Source organism: Capricornis sumatraensis, chromosome 3, assembly GCF_032405125.1.
Source record: "Capricornis sumatraensis isolate serow.1 chromosome 3, serow.2, whole genome shotgun sequence".
Taxonomy (NCBI): domain Eukaryota; kingdom Metazoa; phylum Chordata; class Mammalia; order Artiodactyla; family Bovidae; genus Capricornis; species Capricornis sumatraensis.
Window position 1 is genome coordinate 100,405,347 of NC_091071.1, and position 22,295 is coordinate 100,427,641.

Consider the following 22,295-nt stretch of genomic DNA (forward strand, 5'->3'; position numbering starts at 1 on the left):
TCCACACAGTCAAAGGCTTTGGCATAGTCAATAAAGCAGAAATATATATATTTTTTTTTGGAACTCACTTGCTTTATCAGTGATCCAGCAAATGTTGGTAATTTGATCTCTGGTTCTTCTGCCTTTTCTAAAACCAGCTTGAACATCCATATTGAACCATATTGAACATTCAATATGCTATTGGAGACCAGTGGAGAAATAACTCCAGAAAGAATGAAGAGATGGAGCCAAAGCAAAAACAACACCCAGTTGTGAATATAATTAATGATAGAAGCAAGTTCCGATGCTGTAAAGAGCAATATTGCATAGGAACCTGGAATGTTAGGTCCATGAATCAAGGCAAATTGAAAGTGATCAAATAGGAAATGGCAAGAGTGAACATCAACATTTTAGGAATCAGCAAACTAAAATGGACTGGAATGGGTGATTTTAACTCAGATGACCATTATATCTCCTACTGTGGGCAAGAATCCCTTAGAAGAAATGGAGTAGCCATCATAGTCAACAAAAACATCTGAAATACAATACTTGGATACAATCTCAAAAATGACAGAATGATCTCTGTTTGTTTCCAAGGCAAACCATTCAATATCATGGTAATCCAAGACTATGCCCCAACCAGTAATGCTGAAGAAGCTGAAGTTGAACAGTTCTATGAAGACCTACAAGACCTTCTAGAATTAACACACAAAAAAGATGTCCTTTTTATTATAGGGGACTGGAATGCAAAAGTAGGAAGTCAAGAAACACTTATAGTAACAGGCAAATTTGGCCTTGGAGTACAGAATGAAGCAAGGCAAAGGCTAATAGAGTTGTGCCAAGAGAATACACTGGTCATAACAAAAACCTTATTCTGATAAAACAAGAGAAGACTCTACAAATAGACATCACCAGATGGTCAACACCAAAATCAGATGGATTATATTCTTTGCAGTCAAAGATGGAGAAGCTGTCTGCAGTCAGCAAAAACAAGACCTGGAGCTTATTGTGGCTCAGATCATGAACTCCTTATTGTCAAATTCAGACTTAAATTGAAGAAAGTAGGGAAAACCACTAGACCATTCAGGTATGACCTAAATCAAATCCCTAACAATTGATTATACAGTGGAAGTGAGAAATAGATTTATGGGACTAGATCTGATAGGGTGCCTGATGAACTATGTACAGAGGTTCATGACATTGTACAGGAGACAGGGATCAAGACCATCCCCAAGAAAAAGAAATGCAAAAGAGCAAAATGGCTGTCTGGGGAGGCCTTATAAATAGCTGTGAAAAGAAGAGAAGCCAAAAGCAAAGGAGAAAAGGAAAGATATACCCATTTGAATGCAGAGTTCCAAAGAATAGCAAGGAGAGATAAGAAAGCCTTCCTCAGTGATCAGTGCAAAGAAATAGAGGAAAATGATAGAATGGGAAAGGCCAGAGATCTCTTCAAGAAATTTAAAGATACCAAAGAAACATTGCATGCAAAGATGGGCTCAATAAATGACAGAAATTGCATGGAGCTAACAGAAGCAAAAGTCATTAAAGGAGGTGTCAAGAATACAAAGAACTCTACAAAGAAGATCTTCACAACCCACATAATCCTGATGGTGTGATCACTCACATAGAACTTGACATCCTGGAATGTGAAGTCAAGTGGGCCTTAGGAAGCATCACTATGAACAAAGCTAGTGGAGGTGATGGAATTCCAGTTGAGCTATTTGAAATCCTGAAAGTTGATGCTGTGAAAGTGCTGCACTCTATATGCCAGCAAATGTGGAAAACTCAGCAGTGGCCACTGGACTGGAAGAGGTCATTTTTCATTCCAGTCCTTAAGAAAGGCCATACCAAAGAATGCTCAAACTACTGCACAATTGAACTCATCTCACATGCTAGTAAAGTAATTTCCACCTAATAAATAGTAAATAATCATCGTGCCCTACTTTTAATGAACTTACCTGTTATGTATATGTGTCTTTATGTAAAAAAATAAAATCTAATAACTGTTCAACATGAACTGAATGGGAAGTTTGTATCATTATCATTGCCATCACCTAAGTTTTCATCATGTAAAACATCATGTGCAAGGCTTATACTGAAGTGGTTAGCCTATCCTAAGTGAGGTGAAAGTTGCTCAGTCATGTCTGACTCTTTGTGATCCCATGGACTATACAGTCCATGGAACTGTCCAGTCCAGAATACCGGAGTGGGTAGCCTTTCCCTTCTTCAAGGAATCTTCCCAACCGTGGTATCAAACCCAGGTCTCCCACATTGCAGGCAGATTCTTTACCAGCTGAAACATAAGGGAAGCCTAAGAATACTGGAGTGGGTAGCCTATCCCTTCTCTAGTGGATCTTCCCAACCCAGGAGTCGAATCCGGGTCTCTTTCATTGCAGGCAGATTCTTTACCAACTGAGTTATCAGGGAAGCCTGGATAACCTATCCTAACACAGACATAAAGTGAGTGCAATATAAAATTAATGGTGTGTTAGTTTTCCTAGTGTTCTATATTGTTTTCAGTCATATTACTATACAATATGTCTGTTTCACTCATAACTGGAGAAAGCATGTATCAGCCTGTCATCACAGGTGTTTTTTTAAAAATGTACCAATGTTCATAGTTCTATAATCAGAATATGACTGTAATACCATATGATATAAAAATTATAACAATTCTTCCATTAGTGTGTACCTAGGGTACCATGAAACAATCATATTGCAACCATAGCAATCATGGTTCTTCTTCATTATCAGTGCATGAATTATTATACCTTTAAAGAAATATGAATCTTATTCACAGTATCTTTTCATTTTTGATGTCTAGTGTTGGTAATATGTATAAAATCTACAGTATTTTGTATCTTATAAGACAATATTGATGTAGGCACTGGCAGGCAATTCATCTTGTGAATAGACAATGTAGTCTTATGATAACAATAAAGTAAACTACTGTGAGTATATTTTCTCTTCCTTATGATTTTCTTAATAACGTTTTTCTTTATCTAGCCTACTTTATTGTAACAATACAGTATATAATGCATATATCATACAAAACACGTGTAAAGGCTCTAGTCAGCAGTAGGCTATTAGTAGTTAACTTTGGCGACACTCAAAAGTTATATATAGATTTTAAACTGTGCCCCTAACCCCCACATTGCTTGAGGATCAACTGTATATTATAGTCAGGAAATCAGGGAAGAGATTTCAAGTCCTTCTCTCATGGAAAGGAAACTAAAATATGTAATTTTTTAGAATGGAAAAATAAAAGAAACCTTTGACATTATACATTGATGGCAAGGTTATAAGGAAAATTAGGCCACATATAGTATTATTTTTCAATTCAATTTCTCTGTGGCCAGTCTAGAGTTTATTTAAAATTCCATGTTGATGTATCTCTTTCTCAAACCTAAATAGGTATCAGTCTCTACCTTTCCCTGTTACAATTATTCTGTGATTGTTGCTGCTGCTGCTGAGTTGCTTCAGTCACTTCCGATTCTGTGAGACCCTATAGACGGCAGCCCACCAGGCCCCCCGTCCCTGGGATTCTCCAGGCAAGAACACTGGAGTGGGTTGCCATTTCCTTCTCCAATCTGTGATTGTTAAAGCTTAAAAATATTACATTGAGAATGTTAGGACATTCTCCAAGTCATCAAGTACTGAAACGACCAGAAATAAATTTGTGTAAGAATCATTAAGAAATGCCACCTGATAATAGAGCAATACAAAGCTAAGATAAAACAGTCTAATATTCTACAACTAGAGAAAATATTATTGCAGATAATTTAGAGGCACAAAGTATAAGACATTTTCCACTAAAGTGTCACTAGGAAATTAATAGAACAGCAAGAAAATAGGATTTAGTGAGAGAATGAGTGAGAGTTTAGGGACAAGAATAAAACCTCAGTGAGACTTAGAAAACCACAATGATAAAAACACAATTTTCAATAAAGATTTTACAGTCTTAAATATGTTAAAACACACTATTAAATTTTATACAGCAAAATTTATAGAAACCATAATGTGAAAACCATATCAAGAGAAAGAAATTGTATTCACTTATTTTAGTGTATGAAAAATTAAGTAGAAGAAAAATAAGCCAGAATATAAAAGATTTAAAGAATTAATGTTTAGATCAAATTAATAAAAATATAACTCTATTCTTAGAAGGAAAAATATCTTATTTTACAAGGCTTATGAAATATTTTTAAATGAGCATTTATTATCAGAAACAAATTCAATAAATTTTAAGAAATAGAAGTAAATCAGACAAAATTATCTGATCATCATATAATACACCTGTAATTTTGAAGATTAAACCACTCTTCTGCTTGTAAATATAATAATAAAGTACTTTTTAATCTTAATTCTAGTGGGAATAAAGCTAGACTTTAAGAACTTCTACAAAATAAAAGTACATACTTGTCAGGATATATGGAATATAAATTAAACTTTGCTTATGAGAAAACATCATAACTTTGTAAACTTTTATGCACATCATAACTTTGTAAACTTTCATGCGCATCATAACTTTGTAAACTTTTATGCAAAGTGTCCCAGAACTCTCAGTGTAATACTATCTTTAAAGTTTAACAATTGCAGAAATATAAATAGTGTAAAATTTGAAAAAAACATTGAAATTTTAGTTATTCTAACATATATTAATTTTATTAATCCTGAGTAATAAATTTTTGTTTGTTACTACTAGTTTGCCATCTTTAGTTAGAGGGACTGAGCCAAAAATATATCTTAAAATGTTCAAAATTTATAAAATTATATTCAACGAAAACCCAATTTACAAAATTACAAGAAATATACCTAAACTTTCAGATACTATTTTGTTTGTAGCATTTATATTTCTAAAATAGTTAAAAACTAAAACTATTCTGAGACTTTTGAGATATCTGTATTTACATTCAGTAATTAAAAAAATAAACATAGTTTTTTAACAATATGTACTAGACATGGTATTTTACAACCTCTTGCTGATTTACTGCATTACTCAACTCTTGCAGTTCTATTGGGGTCAAATGACTAGTTCTAGTCAATGAGTCGTGAGCGTACGGGACTGTATAATTTCCATACGATGCAGTTAAGCTTGGTGAGCATCTCTATTTTGGGTTTGTTTTAGTTAGCTTTTTGTTTATTTAGTTTTGCTTGTTTTCTGCCCTAGTGGCCTTTTATATTATGACTCTGGAGAAGATGGAAGGAGATTCACCTCCCATGATTTTATGTGAACAAAAAACCTTACTGAGTTAGGTCACTGGATTTTAGGATCTGTTACTGCAGCATAGCTTATCCTGACTATCTCTGGTTTCTCTTCAGATCATATAAATCTTTCACCTTGCCTTACTAATACAACCTCAAACTCAGGAAGTTACAAATAATAAAACAAATGTAAGGAAAAAAGAAAATCAAATTAATGTTTAAATTTAGAAGAAAGAAAATAGAGTAATTTGAAAATTCAATAATTAGGTTGTTGAAAGAATAGCTAAAATTGCTAATCTATTAACTGATCTAATTAAAAAAAAAAAACAACAAAACATTGAAAGCACAGTACCAAAAAGGAGAATCGGAAAATAATCATACATGCTAAAGAAAGTATAAGACTAAAGAAACTATCTATGAAGAGTAATAGAAATGAATTTAAAACCTATATTAATAAAATCATTTAACTTTTTTAAAAATATAAATTTCCAAAATCAATTCAGGAAAGGAAAATATAAGCAATATGTTTTATAAAGATTTTTTTTAATCAATATATAACTCCTTTCACTATTCCACCAAAAATTTCAAGTCCAGATGAAAAATTATACCAGATATTTAAGGAACATTGTTACTACTGTCATTTCATCTCCTCCAGAGAATTGGAAAGGAGTACTAACTCTTAAGCAATAAAATGTTGATTTTTCCAACTCCCAAAGTTAGTACCTTCACACAACAATTATAAACTGTCTCTCTGATGACCATGATTACCATTATTCTAGATAAAATATGAGCAAATCCAGCAATACGTTAAAAGACTGCTGCTGCTGCTGCTGCTGCTAACTTCAGTCGTGTCTGACTCTGTGCGACCCCATAGATGGCAGCCCACCACGTTCCCCCATCCCTGGGATTCTCCAGGCAAGAACACTGGAGTGGGTTGCCATTTCCTTCTCCAATGCTTGAAAGTGAAAAGTGAAAGTGAAGTCGCTCAGCCGTGTCTGACCCTCAGTGACCCCATGGACTGCAGCCTACCAGGCTCCTCCGTCCATGGGATTTTCCAGGCAAGAGTACTGAAGTGGGGTGCCGTTGCCTTCTCTGGCCTTAAAGGACTAATTCACCATAAAAAAAAAAAAAAAGTCCTCCTTTGATATATCTGTTACAATCAGTGATCCTGTATTCCTGCATTGATCATTATCATTCAAAGTCCATAGTTTACATTAGAGTTCACTCTTGATGTTGTACAAACTATGAATTTTGACAACTGTTTAATGATATGAGCTACCATAGTATCATAGTTTCACTGCCCTAAAAATCCTCTGTGCTGTCTGTCATCTCTCCTTCCTTCCATCTGATCTTCTTACTGTCTCCATAGTTGTGCCTTTTTCATAATGTCATATAAATACAAATAGTATGTAGCCTTCTTAAATAAGCTTCTTTCACTTAGTATCATTCATTTAGGTTTCCTTCATGTCTTTTAATGGCTTGTTAGTTCATTTCCTTTTGGCACCGAATAGATCCTATTTTCAGGTTGTGCCACAGCTTTTTAATTCATTCAACCTACTGAAAAGTGACTTGGTTACTTTCAGGTTTTAACAGTTAAGAGTAAAGAGGCTATAAACATCAGTATATAAGTTTTTGTATGGATATAAGTTTTCAACTCATTTGGGTAAATACCAAGGAGTGTAACTGCTGAATCATATGGTAAGAGTATGTTTGGTTTCTTAAGAAACTGCCATATTGCCTTCCAAAATATCTATATAATTTTACATCCCCCACTAGAAATGAATGAGAAATTTTTATTGCTCCATATCCTGGCCAGTATTTGAGTATATCAGCATTTTGAATTCCATCACTCTAATAGGTTTATAGTAGTGTTGTTGTTTTAGTTTGCATTTCCCTAATGGCATGTGATGTGGATCATTGTTTCATATGCTATTTGCCACTACATTGTTTCTAATATCTAAATGTTGCAAGCAACCTATATAGACCATAAGTAAAGTTAAGGAGAAACATTATGGTGTATCCACATAGTAGAAAGCCTTGCAGCAATTATAATGAATGGGAATCACTATAATACACTCACATTGATGTTTTCTTATAATTAAGTGTTGAATAAAAATTCAATGAACTTAATGGTGGCCATAGTATGTCATATTGTTTAAATAAAGGAAAATTAAAAATGGTATATTTTTTCTGTAATAATAATATTTCTAGAAGGATTCATAAGAAACTATTGTCAGTATTTGTTTTTGAAAGGGGGGAAGGAAGGCTAGAAAAAAAGTGGGAAGGTGTCATACTTGTACAGTCTTCTTTCATGACGGTCTATCTTTCCAGGAGAGGTGATAGGTTGGTGCTGCTCCATAACCTTACACTCTCTATTCCTTGGAAAAAGCGACATACATTTTCAAGTCATGTCTCAGGGTAGAGTTAAGAATTAAGGATGGCATATATATGGAATTTAGAAAGATGGTAACGATAACCCTGTATGTGAGACAGCAAAAGAGACACAGATGTATTAAACAATCTTTTGAACTCTGTGGGAAAGGGAGAGGGTAGGATGACATGGGAGAAGGGCACTGAAACATGTAAATTATCATATGTGAAATGAATCACCAGTCCAGGTTTAATGCATGATACAGGGTGCTTGGGGCTGGTGCACTGGGATGATCAGAGGAAAGGGATGGGGAGGGAGGTGGGAAGGGGCTTCAGGATGGGGAACACATGTACACCATGGCAGATTCAAGTCAATGTATGGCAAAACAAATACAATATTGTAAAGTAAAATAAATAAACAGAAAAAAATAAAAGAATTAAGGATGAAGGAATCTTTAGCAAAGGAATATAACAATACTGACTCTGACAGTGGCTCCGTAGACATCATCCTTTGTTCTGATCCTCTAGTGTAATAAAGCTCCACTTGTGGGCTTGTGTGAATGGCAAAGAACACATTTATTTTTAGGTTTTTATTTTTTTTTTTCTTCCTCACATTGTTGTATCAGTAAACAACAACAAAAAAAAATAAAATGATGAATTTAATCCATGTTAAAAATCAGTCTGAATAATTAGAAACAAAATTATCCTACAATGGAAAACTGATTTTGTTATAATTTTATGATGAGTGGTATATGAAGAATTTGTAAGTACAGCACTTTTTTTTGTCCTTCAATAACTGACCATATGGATACTTCTGTTTATTTCTGATGAAATAATATGGTGAGCTGTCCATTGTCTATGTGCTCTGAAACTAGTCATATATATTTATGTGTAGCTTCTTATAAGCCCTGTATTCTTTTAATTTCTCCTGGTGGCAATTTTAAACACTTTGCTGTATACTTACTCCCACCTACCCATAGTCCTGTACCTAAAGAAATAAATAACCCTTCATTTTGCCCAAAGCACTCTTCAGCTGTTGAACCTGTAACTACCTACATCCTGTGGGACCTTGGTCACTTTTTTTTGCTTATACCTTCAATTTCTTTCTCTACACCAATTTTTCTTTCTCTTTGAAAATATACCTAGCACAATAGGTTCAAAAACACTTGATTTTATCAGCTTTTCATGTTTTCTTCCTTCCCTTTGCTAAATTATCTTGTGTAATGTACCTTGATGTATTTCTCTCATTTATTCCTTCACCTTTTGCTGTCTAATATCCTCTGCCTGCCTTTGATGGAAATTGCTGTTTCAGTGGTTACCAGGAATGATTTCTCAGTCCATTTTTTTTCTCAGTCTTGTGTTCTGCTCTGCCATTCAATAACTATGTTAATTTACATAAACGCTAAACCTCTCTACAGTTCAATTTTCTGATCTGTAAAATAGAGATGATAATAATAATGGTAACACTAGAATGTACAAAAAGTGCCTAGAACTTAAAATGAGCTCAATCAACAATACCTTTGACTATTAATACAGCACAGTGATTTCTTTCTCTGCAATTCTTGACCTTTCTCTTCAACACATGTCCTTTCCTGGAAACTTTTCATTATGAAATCTCATGTTGAATTGTCCTCTCTCTACCCACCATTTAGATTTCTATTTTTATTTCACCTTCCCTTGACCTTTTTCCCTTTGCCAATCCCTTATATTTAATTCAAAAATATCCATTGAGAACACTTTCCCTGTGGTCCAGTGCTTAAGACTCTGCCCTCCCAATGCAGGGGACATGGGTTCAATTCCTGGTCAGGGAACTATGGTAATAAATAATGATAATTAAATAATTAGAAAAATATCTATTGAATACATAATTCATTTGAGATAATGCATACATTTTTCTCTTTATTTATTTACTTATTTTATTTTGCTCCTTCTCATCTTTCTGTAAGGTGTCCATAGCAAACTCTTCTGTTCCTGAAGTTTCAACCATCACCATCAGGTAAATGCCTGCCAAATTTCTGCCACAGATATTTACCCAACTCTTCAAATCCATTTTTTTTTCTTTGCTGTGCTCAATATTCCACTGCCTCTCCAAATCAATATATTCTTTCTCTCTTATATCTGTTAGAGATATCTTCATTCTCTTAAACATTTGGTTTTAAAGTAGAAACAACCTTTTAACACTTCTAGTGTATAATGGCTTTCTAGGTGCTACTGCTGATACCTCTACACTTTCTCTGACATCACCCATTCTATTTTTTCCATGCACACATCAGAGCTTAAGGTTAAGCCTATACTATTTCTCACACAGAACTTTGTGTTGTCTACTGTTTTCATCCCTGACATCTATTATCTTCAACCCATTCTACTCACATCTTCAGCTTCCTCTTACTTCATAAACTGGGACATGCACACAGACTTTGTCAAATTTTTTCAATGTCAATTTTTTTTGTCAAAAACATTTGCTGTAATCAAACATTTTTTGAGGTTATTGAGCTCCTTGAATTAGCAATCAACACTTTATGAACTGTGACTTCAAACTGGCTTATTACTGCTTCAGGAGGAAGTTCTACCCTTTTTCTACCTATGCATTTATATAGGAACTGTATCTCACATGTGGGTAAATTCAACAAATAAAATTAAAACTGCATATACTCATAATTATCATTGAAAATTATCCATAAAACTCAGTATGTATGTTTCTGATGAAAATTAACACATAAAACTCTATCGTGAGGAAAATAATATTTAGCATGAAATAAAAATTATGGCATCCAGTCCCATCACTTCATGGCAAATAGATGGGAAAACAATGGAAACAGTTGACAGACTTTATTTTGGGGGGCTCCAAAATCATTGCAGATGGTGATTGCAGCCATGAAATTAAAAGATGCTTGCTCCTTGGAAGAAAAGCTATGACCAACCTAGACAGCATATTAAAAAGCAAACACATTACTTTGCCAACAAAGGTCCATCTAGTCAAAACTATGATTTTTCCAGTAGTCATGTATGGATGTGCGAGTTGAGCTATAAAGAAGGCTGAGTGCCAAAGAATTGATGCTTTTGAACTGTAGTGTTGCATAAGACTCTTGAGAGTCCCTTGGATTGCAAGGAGATCCAACCAGTCTATCCTAAAGGAAATCAGTCCTAAATATTCATTGGAAGGACTGATGCTGAAGCTGAAATTCTAATACTTTGGCCTCCTGATGTGAAGAACTGACTCTTTGGAAAAGACCCTGATTCTGGAAAAGATTGAAGGCAGGAAGAGAAGGGAACAACAGCAGATGAGATGGCATCAATGACTCAATGGACATGAGTTTGAGTAAACTTCAGGAGTTGGTGATGGACAGGGAGGCCTGGCATGCTGCAGTCCATGGGGTTGCAAAGAGTCGGACACAACTGAGCGACTGAACTGAACTGAGAAATTAAATATAGAGAGTATAATTTTATAGTGGATTCACACAAAAATAGAAGAGATCAAATTAAGAAGGAGTTGACTTGGTTTCAGTATCTATGCCCTGACACATTCCTATTCAATAGCAGAAATAAACACCATACTATTAAACTGTTTTCTCTCTCTTTTTCCTCTTACTTGCTTTTTCTTTTGCAGAGGATATATTTTTGAATGTTAAGGCTGTACACATAAGACAGCTGTTTATATGAAATGCCTTTTTTCTTGTGTCCATATCTAATATTCACTGTCACTCTTCAAAATCTCTTCCCAAATAACATCTTAGTAAAGCTTTTTTCTGAGCCTTTCAATCACACATATTTTCTAGCTCTCTGAAATTCCGTAGCACTCTGTGATGGTTATATGGCTTTTATCTTATCCTTTTTTTATAGAACATTTGTCAGTACTAGACTTATTGCTCCACAAGGTCAGGGATTTTTCTTTATTTTTTTCTACAGTGTTCAGTAGCTAGACAGGTACAAAGTACTCAATAAATATTTGCTGAATTGAAATGAAGTCAAATGTTGTTAAATAAATATGTATGTTTTATGGAGTATAAAAATTACAGAAAAATTGCATTTCAAAAACCAATATTCAAAAAATAATATTTTTAAATAAATCCATTTGAATTTTTTCAAAGTACCCATATTCTTGACATTAACTGCCAGTTGTATCTCAGAACAGAAATTGTTCTGTTATAGCCTGTTGTCTCTCATTAAGACAAAAGAAAGTTAAGCAGTTTACAAATGAATAAATCTCTCTCTCACTTTTTTTTTTTTTAATAGCCAAAACAGTTTAGCAGAGACAAGCAAAATCTGGAAGTGATAGTATGAATTCAGGAAAGCAGCACAGATTCTAATAACTCCTAGGAACTCAGTTTTCCTATACCTGTTGATTTTGTACTGACTTTTACCTAAACTATGTATCTCAAGGATACACAAATCAAAATAGTCCTTACAATGTCCTAAGTGTAAGAGAGAGAGCGAATGTGATTTAAGTGATTATAGTAGCTTCCATAATACCAGTAGCTGACTTTTGCTATTATCTGCTTGTTGTCATTGCTATTGTTGCTCAGCCATTCTTATTCTTTTTGCTCAAAGGACAAAACTACAGTTTCCACAAGAGTCCTGCATCTTTATTAATCAGTTTGAAAATATTATGTAAAGCTCAGTTTGATAATAAACACTGAATTTTTCTAGCACATGATATCTCTTTAAAGAAGAATTAGTAAAGACAATTTGAACTTGGTTGACTTGATTATTTGAATTTATTTGTGCACAGGTTTTTTTTAAGTTATTTTTAAAGCTTTTGTTTTTTTAGATATTGTGGATATTTATAATTTATAACACATTTTAATATTATTAGTCTATATTTTTTTGAAATTTTTTTTTTAGTTTTTATTTTTACTGTATTTTACATTACAATACTGTATTGGTTTTGCCATACATTGACATGAATCCACCACGGGTGTTTTAAAAATATTAACTTGATCTGAGTTTCAGCTTTCTTATATATAAAGGAGGGAGCTTAAACAAGAATAGTTGTAATATTGAAGTTTTTTTATTGTCACATCTAGTGATTTGACTATGTAAGGATTTGTCCCGCTGTAAATCGAGTAAAAATGAACAATCTTTCAGCATATTTACTAAGGTCATTTGCTTTTCAGTTTTACCCAACTGATGGTCATGAAATAGAAATTTAACTTATCATACCTGGAGTATCCTCTTACCTTCGTTTTGTATAAAAATTAAAACTAAACAAGAAAGGGAAAAGCAATTGTTCCAAACATCCCCTGCAAAATACCTGGGAAGAAAGAGCTATTGAAACCTGTAGATTTTATCTGAGCTGTTTATTCATATTTATTCATATCTCTTGTAACATAGCAAAAGTAACTATATTATAAACTCCTTGGGGACAGGGAATGTGTCTTATGCCTTTTTTTATATTACCTAAAGTCTCTTGGAAAATATAAGGCACAGGGTAACCTCTGCATCTGTAGAAACTACCAGACTTTGTGGCACGTTACATGTCTCATATTTACCATTTTAAAATGAGCTAGTATCTTTTGAAAAATTATACAGAAATATAGTGGAAGGGAAAATAAAGTAACACAAAAGGTTTTGATGAAAAATTAATCTGTCTCCTACTCCCATGTACCTTAAGACTTCCCCACCAGAGGCAATCAGTTTTAATTATTTCCTGTGTAGCCCAGTGTTCTTGCCTGGAGAATCCCAGGGACGGGGGAGGCTGGTGGGCTGCCGTCTGTGGGGTCACACAGAGTCGGACACGACTGACATGACTTAGCAGCCACAGCAGCAGCAACCCTCCAGAAAAAATTCATGTAGAGACAAGTCTATATATGTGTTTATATTGACATATGTATGGAAATATTGTCACACATATTGCTAAACAGATAGTTCTAACATAAAAGAATATCTACAGCATACTCACTTGTTGTTCCCTTATATTAATATGATAGGGAGATTGTTTTATTTTAACCTATGGAGAATTAACTCATTGTTTTTCACTCAAGTATATAATTTCAATGTATGGATGCATTGTAATTGATGTTGCCAGTCTTGCAGTCTGAATTTTACTTGTTTCCAGACTTTTGCTAATATAGACAAAGCAGCAATACACATCCTCATTTATGTATTTTTGTACATTAAGGCATAATATACCAATGGAAAAATATTCTAAAATTAGAATTACAGTGGTGAAGTGTTGATATATTTTTCATTACTAGTTTTATAATATTGCCTTACAAAGAGATGATCCCAATCTGTAGCCCCTTTAACACTGGAGTTGTTTTTCCTACCCTTGTCCAATTTATCTATGTGTTATACAGCTTTTTAATCTTAATCCAAGAGAGGAAAAATGCTATCAAACTGTTGTTTTTATTTTTTTTAATTGAAAGATGTTTTTAACTCCATATGTTGGTAAGCCATTATCGATTCATTATAAACCTTGCACTTATATACTGGTTTACTGATTTTTATCATACTGATTTATATGAACCTTTTATATTTCAAAGTAATGTATCTTTTTTTGTCAAATAGAATGATTTCTTTTTCTGTTTTATTGACTTTATTTTGACTTTATAGACGAATTTTATAGTTCAATTAGGACAGTATTTAAGTTTATCAACTTGTCCTTTATGCTCTCTGTGTTTGTATAATGACCATTTCAGGGTTTTGTTTTAATAACTATTTTGTTCTAGAATGTTTTGCTTTCATCATTTCTGTTTTAAAACACTTCTTTGATCTGTCTTTAATTTATTTTGGTGTAAATATTGAGTGAAGATTCAGCTATTTATTTTTCTCCAGGTGGCCCATCAATAATCCTAACAGCATTAATTTCGTAATTATTTATTCTCTACTATTTTGAATTGTCAATTTTTGTATATTAAAACCACATACCTAGTGACTTTACTTCTGATGTCACTATGCTATTTAATTATTGATGCATAGTTATATTCCATTATGACAAAATTTAACTAATGTTACTTTTAAAACATTTCTAAATATTTGGCATATATAGTTCCTACTCAGCAAACTGTCTGTGTTTTTTAGAGGATGCCTCATAATATTTGCAGTTTTATTTTCTTAAGTTTAGGATAAGTTCATGGGATTAAAATAATATAATTAAAAATGGGATGAGATTAATTTGAGAAAAAATAATACTTTTCTATTAATATATTTATCTCTGAAATCAAACTATGTCTGTATTCAAGGCTTCTTTGAGTTTTTTAAAATAAACTTTTGATGTTTTTCATACAAATAATATACAGTTCTTATAGTTTAACCCAAAATACTTTGTTTTGCGGTAGATTTCTTGGCTGACCTTCTCTTCTGTTGTCTTTATATATATGGGACCTATTGACTTTTCTGTAGAGTTTTTGAAGCTATCTACATTCTTAAAAATTCTCAGTTTCTTATAGTTCTAACTTAGTTTTACTGACTTATAATTATGCAATTATATAAACTTCATATAATGATATTATTTACTAGTTTTATATCTAAGTCTTTCTACTATCTAATTGTACTACATAATATTTCCAGGTAATATAAAATATTAACATTGTTTTAGTTATGGTATTATGTGAAGATTTATAATATTCCTCCATTTATAATCAAAGTCATTATTGAAATATTCATCCATTCTTTTTTAAGAATATTACGATAAATAAATAACATTGAATATTAGAGAATATTTTTATATTACATGCGGAACTGATCATTTATGTTTTCCTCTTATTTGACATATAGCATGGAAAATTGTTACCACATTTCTATAAGTGAAACATCTTTTCACCAGTATTCAAGTACAGTAAAACTCAATAGGCTTAAGTTTGAAGAAAACCTTTAAATACATAATGACAATTCAGTTCAGTTCAGTTTAGTTGCTCAGTTGTGTCCGACTCTTTGTGACCCCATGAATCGCAGCATCCCAGGCCTCCCTGTCCATCACAAACTCACTGAGTTCACTCAAATTCACGTCCATCGAGTTGGTGATGCCATCCAGCCATCTCATCTTCGGTCATCCCCTTCTCCGCCTGCCTCCAATCCCTCCCAGCATCAGAGTTTTTTCCAATGAGTCAACTCTTCGCATGAGGCGGCCAAAGTACTAGAGTTTCAGCTTTAGCATCATTCCTTCCAAAGAACACCCAGGACTGATCTCCTTTAGAATGAACTGGTTGGATCTCCTTGCAGTCCAAGGGACTCTCAAGAGTCTTCTCCAACACCACAGTTCAAAAGCATCAATTCTTCAGCACTCAGCTTTCTTCACAGTCCAACTCTCACATCCATACATGACCACTGGAAAAACCATAGCCTTGACTAGATGGACCTTTGTTGGCAAAGTAATGTCTCTGCTTTTCAATATGCTGTCTAGATTGGCCATAACTTTCCTTCCAAGGAGTAAGCGTCTTTTAATTTCATGAGTCACCATCTGCAGTGATTTTGGAGCCCCCAAAAATAAAGTTTGACACTGTTTCCACTGTTTCCCCATCTATTTCCCGTGAAGTGATGGGACCAGATGCCATGATCTTCGTTTTCTGAAGCTTTAAACCAACTTTTTCACTTTCCCCTTGCACTTTCATCAAGAGGCTCTTTAGTTCTTCTTTACTTTCTGCCATAAGGGTGGTGTCATCTGCATATCTGAGGTTATTGATATTTATCCCAGAAATCTTGGTTCCAGCTTATGCTTCCTCCAGCCCAGCGTTTCTCATGGTGTATGCTGCATATAAGTTAAATAAGCGGGGTGACAATATACAGCCTTAAAGTACTCCTTTTCCTATTTGGAACCAGTCTGTTGTTCCATGTCCAGTTCTAACTGTTGCTTCCTGACCTGCATCCAGGTTTCTCAAGAGGGAGGTCAGGTGTTCTGGTATTCCCATCTCTCTCAGAATTTTCCACCCTTTATTGTGCTCCTCATAGTCAAAGGCTTTGGCATAGTCAATAAAGCAGAAATAGATGTTTTCTAGAACTCTTTTGCTTTTTCTATGACCCAGCAGATGTTGGCAATTTGGTCGCTGGTTCTTCTGCCTTTTCTAAAACCAGCTTGAACATCTGGAAATTCACGGTTCATATATTGCTGAAGCCTGGCTTGGAGAATTTTGAGCATTACTTTACTAGCATGTGAGATGAGTGCAATTGTGCGGTAGTTTGAGCATTCTTTGGCATTGCCTTTCTTTGAGATTGGAAAGAAAACTGACCTTTTCCACTTCTGTGGCCACTGCTGAGTTTTCCAAATTTGCTGGCATATTGAGTGCAGCACTTTCACAGCATCATCTTTCAGGATTTGAAATAGCTCAACTGGAATTCCATCACCTCCACTAGCTTTGTTCATAGTGATGCTTTCTAAGGCCCGCTTGACTTCTTATTCCAGGATGTCTGGCTCTAGGTGAGTGATCACACCATTGTGATTATCTTGGTTATGAACATCTTTTTTGTACAGTTCTTCTGTGTATTCTTGCCACCTCTTCTTAATATCTTCTGCTTCTGTTAGGTCCATACCATTTCTGTCCTCTATCGAGCCCATCTTTGCATGAAGTGTTCCCTTGATATCTCTAATTTTCTTGAAGAGATCGCTAGTCTTTCCCATTCTGTTGTTTTCTTCTCTTTCTTGGATTGATCACTGAGGAAGGCTTTCTTATCTCTTCTTGCTATTCTTTGGAACTCTGCATTCAGATGCTTATATCTTTCCTTTTCTCCTTTGCTTTTTGCCTCTCTTCTTTTCACAGCTATTTGTAAGGCCTCCCCAGACAGCCATTTTGCTTTTTTCATTTCTTTTCCATGAAGATGGACTTGATCCCTGTCTCCTGGACAATGTCATGAACCTCTGTCCATACTTCATCATGAACTCTATCTATCAGAACAGTCCCTTAAACCTATTTCTCACTTCTACTGTATAATCATAAGTGATTTGATTTAGGTCATACCTTAATGGTCTAGTGGTTTCCCCTACTTTTTTCAATTTGTCTGAATTTTACAATATAATATTTTTCCATTTCCTTTTAATTTGCCCCACTCATTTTATGAGATGTTGGTATGTAATCAGCCAATAACTAGTATTTACCCTTTTAGGTAGATTTTTTATTCCCATTATACCTTAATATTATATAATTTAGAAAACATAATTTTAATTAGATGAAAAATATAAATATTCTGCCAAGGAATACTTTTCAATAAAGCAATTTACAATGACAAAAATATTGCTCTCCAGTAATTTCACATTTGCTTTTGAAACATTCTGGCTAAATAATAATTTGTTTTTCTTTTAAAGTCAATAAAGAAAACATATTTCTTTAAATTTTGTCTGTATATATCATAACTACTAAAATGTTTAGTAATATTTTATATTCTTCTGTGAAAGGGCATGTACATAGTCTGAATATGAGAAGTTGAAATTTTAAGGTTATGAATGTAAAAATAGAGACATTGTCATCTTAAAAAATAAGCATTTACTTAATTTTAGAGCTCCAGAAGACACTGATAGCATTTATATAAATTTAGGACTCTGAAAGGGACTTATACTACTATAAAATATATTTTAAAATTTGCTCTTAAAAGTATTGTAATTAGACTTTTAATTAGTTATACTTTTTTTTTTTTTTTAATAGAGTAAGTCAATAACTTGAAACTAAAGAAAGCATCAAGGCTTTCATGCTAAGAACACTGTTAAAAATCAGGACAAGTACTACTCAAATTTCTTTGTGAAAATAAGCTGTCAAACTATCACTAAATAGATTTCTTGTTAATAGCAATTTGTTCTGCTCTGACTAAAGACAATGATTACTTGTTATTACCATGGCTTAATTGCAAAAATCAAATGCATGTTGTTTCTATTTTCTTAAGGGAGATGCATCAGCAAAGCCTGGGTCTGTGATGGAGATATTGATTGTGAAGATCAATCAGATGAAGATGATTGTGACAATTTCTTGTGTGGACCACCCAAGTACCCTTGTGCTAATGACACCTCAGTCTGCCTGCAGCCAGAGAAACTCTGCAATGGGAGACGGGATTGTCCTGATGGGTCTGATGAAGGCGACCTCTGTGGTATTGTACATTTCACTGCCTTGCTTCTCTCTGGAGACTAGACCCTTTTAGTGTACTTCTTGATACTCTTTCTAGAAGCATTAGCTCCTTCCAGTCATTCCTTTTAAATGTAAATTTTAGCATGAACCCCACTTATATTTTGCAGGTATGGTATATTTATTTGAAAATTTAAATATGATCATACATTTCTAAAAATGAAGCAGATAAGTTTAACATTCATCCAGCTAACCTAACAGTTGTGTAGCTGTGTTCCTCACATGGGTTTCCCTGGTGACTCAGAGGGTAAAGAATCTGCCTGTAGTACAGGAGACATGGGTTCAACCCCTGGGTCGCGAAGATCCCCTGGAGGAGGAAATGGTTACTGACTCTAGTATTCTTGCCTGGAGAATTCCATGGGTAGGAGATAGACAAGCCTAGCAAGCTACAGCCTATGAGCTTGTGAAGAGTCGGAAATGACTCAGTGACTAACACTTTTTTCACGTAAGATCTCTGAATATTCAATGTTGTTTCCACAACTGAACTGATTATTTTTTCGTCAGTGAGTCACTCAGAACAGAAGATTCCTGTTATTACTAAAGGAGATTACTGTTATTGCTAAACCCTGAGATGAAGTTTACTGCCATCCAATAGATTTTGTCTGGCCTTCTGATCGTTATACTAGAAACCATTTTTAGAAAGGTACAAGGAAGAAACTGGATAATGAAGTGAAAGTATTAGTCACTCAGTCTATTATTCAATTTTATATGATTTTCTCAGAAGTTTTCAGTTCTCATGCAGTAGCTTTCTTGAGAATGCTTTCTCTAGTTAAAATGAGTTCAATCTGATAGCTTTTGAGCTTTGAAATAACTTGCCACTAGCCATCTCCTTGTGCCACCAGCACATATAAAGCAATTACATTTCCTTCTCTGTGGGGAGATCAGAGATTTAACAAGGAGATTTTAAAAAATATGTTTTCCAGACAATACTGAAGGTGACATCAGTAGAGTAATGAAGAGTTTACAGAATGATAAGAACAATAATGAGATGACTTGAGGCAGTAAGAAAATGACTTTAGGAAATTATGAAGCTACCTGATTGGAAATAGGAAGACAACTACATTTAAGTCCACAGTTATCATGTTTTTATCTGAATTGAGCATTAATAGCATACTGAGTGATATAAAAAGACATATTATTTTTAAACTTTGTGCAATAAAATATCTTCCATACAATCTGTGATTCTATAGAATAACCTTGAAACAGTAAATACAATAGCCTCCATTCAGCATTGCTAACATTTAAACAAGCAAAAGCTTTAAAAATTAAACAAAAAAATTGCGATTAAGGGATGACAGAGTTAGTTTACATGTATTCACTTATTTTTCTTCCAGCTTGTTCTCCCTGATAAAGTAGTTTGGTGGATGGAAAGATCTCTTACCTTACAGTATATGAAAATTGCTCATGTAGTTTCTAAAAGAAGGAAACTATCGGCAGTATTAAAATTAAAAGTGTGCAATCATAGGAAAAAATGTGATTTTTGACAGGTTTGAATTCTCTTCTTCAATTATTTTGATTAAATCACCCAGAAAGGTGGCTCAATTTCTGGAATTGTCAGTTTCTCCATAAAAAAAAATGGACATAATGATGTCTGTCAGGAAATCATGGTAATAATATCTGATGTATTTCAGGTATTGAAATAAATTAGTGGTTTTCTACCTTTTTTTCACCTTTTGGGGTAAGTGAAGGAAACAAAAGAAAATAAAGAGAAAATCTGTCATTAGAAAAATGAAAAGAATCATAAGAAAATGCAACTTTATTTTCCTATCCTCTGCTCCTTCAATTGGGAAAATAAAAAAAGGAAAGGGAATTTCTTCTGAATTTATTTCTCTACTTCAAGATTGAAACTCAGCTCTTGCTTATCAAACTACTGTACTCATTGGCCAAGAAACCTTGGTCAATGATTTTTATTTTATTTATTTATTTTTTTCATCGTTCTGTATTTTATTTTATTTTTTTTAATTAATTTTTTAATTTAATTTTAAAATCATTAATTCTTACATGTGTTCCCAAACATGATTTTTAATAATTATAGACAGTATAAAAGATCTCTAAAGCTGGGTTTGAAAGTACCAGAGAAGATAAAAAGACATTTTTATCCTGATTGTAGCACTGTGGCATATTGAACTCATACACTCTGTCCTTTATGAGATGAAGTTGAGGAAGAACTGGAACACTGAAAAACGAAAACAAGCACTGGTCAAGGAATTGAATTGCAGAAGGCTCTTCTTTCTCCTAAAAGAAATAAAAAGTGCTTGTATGTGCTCCTCTGTACCATCACTTATGTATATGGTAATCTGTTTTTAACTCATGGAACACTTATTTTACTTTTGAAGAATATGAGTCCTAGATAGTTGCTGTAATTATTAGTGGCTTAATTCAGCCAGATTAACTAGGGGGCATCCACAGGATTATACAGTATCAATCTATTACCATAGCAGAATAGACAGTGACTCATCAAATTATTTAACCACCATTTTCTAGAAAAATTTGATCTAATCACATAAATACTGAAATAGATGAAATACAAAGCACTATAAACATTTTGTACAATGTTTTAGTTCTCCACAATTTTGTTTGGTATCATTCATTTATCAGCAATATTGGTACCTGTAGAGAAAAGACATTTTGTTCTGTTTTCAAGGTTTTTTCCCCCTATCAATCCTAGGTTAGGTTCTGTCCAGCCAGACAAGGGTGTTGGTTTGAGTGCTGCAGCAATGGGCATCATGAGTCATTTACCCAGTGGACATGAAAAATATACCAAGTGAATTAACTTTAAAGCATTGACATGAATAAGTTAGTAGCTAAGAAGTGGCTTTGAGAAAGAGATACCCTAAGTTGACAAGGTTTTTTTAAGCCATTTGCTATAGAGGATGAAACTGTAGGGTTGACCCTCTTCATGTCAACTCCTTCCAAATAGTTATATCCAAAATAGTTCTTCTTTCCCTCTCTGCTATCCTACCTACTGTTGAAACAAAAACAGACACGATTCCTATCCTGCTCCTTAGTAAATGTAAAATTTATGAAAATAACTTGTAATCTGTATACTCAATACTTGGGAGATGTGTTCAGATGTAAACTTCCATCCTTTTTTAGTGAGGTTGTTTTCTCCAAATAAATCTGATCTATAAAATTAAAAAAAAAAAAAAAAAAAAAGCTTGGGGAATTTAATCCTAGTGAAAAGATTCCCATCCCACCCCCTAGGGGGAATTTTAAGTGATATCAAAAGGAAATGCATATGCACTTAAGAAACAAATGGCTCAGTGATAAAGAACCCATCTGCCAACACAGGAGACATGGGTTCAATCCCTGGGTCAAAATAATCCTCTGGAGGAGCTAATGGCGACCCATTCCAATATTCTTGCCCAGAAAATCCTACAGACAGAGGAGTCTGGTGGGCTACAGTCTATGAGGTCTCAACAGAGTCAAACACGACTTAGCAACTAAACACACACACAAGATTTTAATCATTTGTGATGGGAGTTAACTGTTGATTTTTGTTACAAAAGTATGTCAAAAATAAGCGAAACTGAAAACTAATTAAAATGGTAAAGATATATCTTATTCAGTAACAACTATTGCAATAGGGTGAGTGTCCAACATAAATTGAAATCAGCTTCATCAAAACAAATGGTGAGAAACTTTAAAGGCCAGGATATGCTTAGGGATGTTAAGCAGGGGTGCGAGGTTGGGGGGTTT

General features: G+C 33.9%; 1 protein-coding gene across 1 annotated transcript in view; it reads left to right on the forward strand.

The window, feature by feature from the left end:
• The window catches only part of LRP1B (LDL receptor related protein 1B), a 1,972,098-nt gene that overhangs the window by 1,156,657 nt on the left and 793,146 nt on the right, over window positions 1-22,295 (forward strand). The window contains exon 22 of the mRNA XM_068968462.1: window positions 18,361-18,561. Coding sequence (XP_068824563.1) covers window positions 18,361-18,561 — 201 coding nt within the window. The remainder of the gene's footprint in view (window positions 1-18,360; window positions 18,562-22,295) is intronic.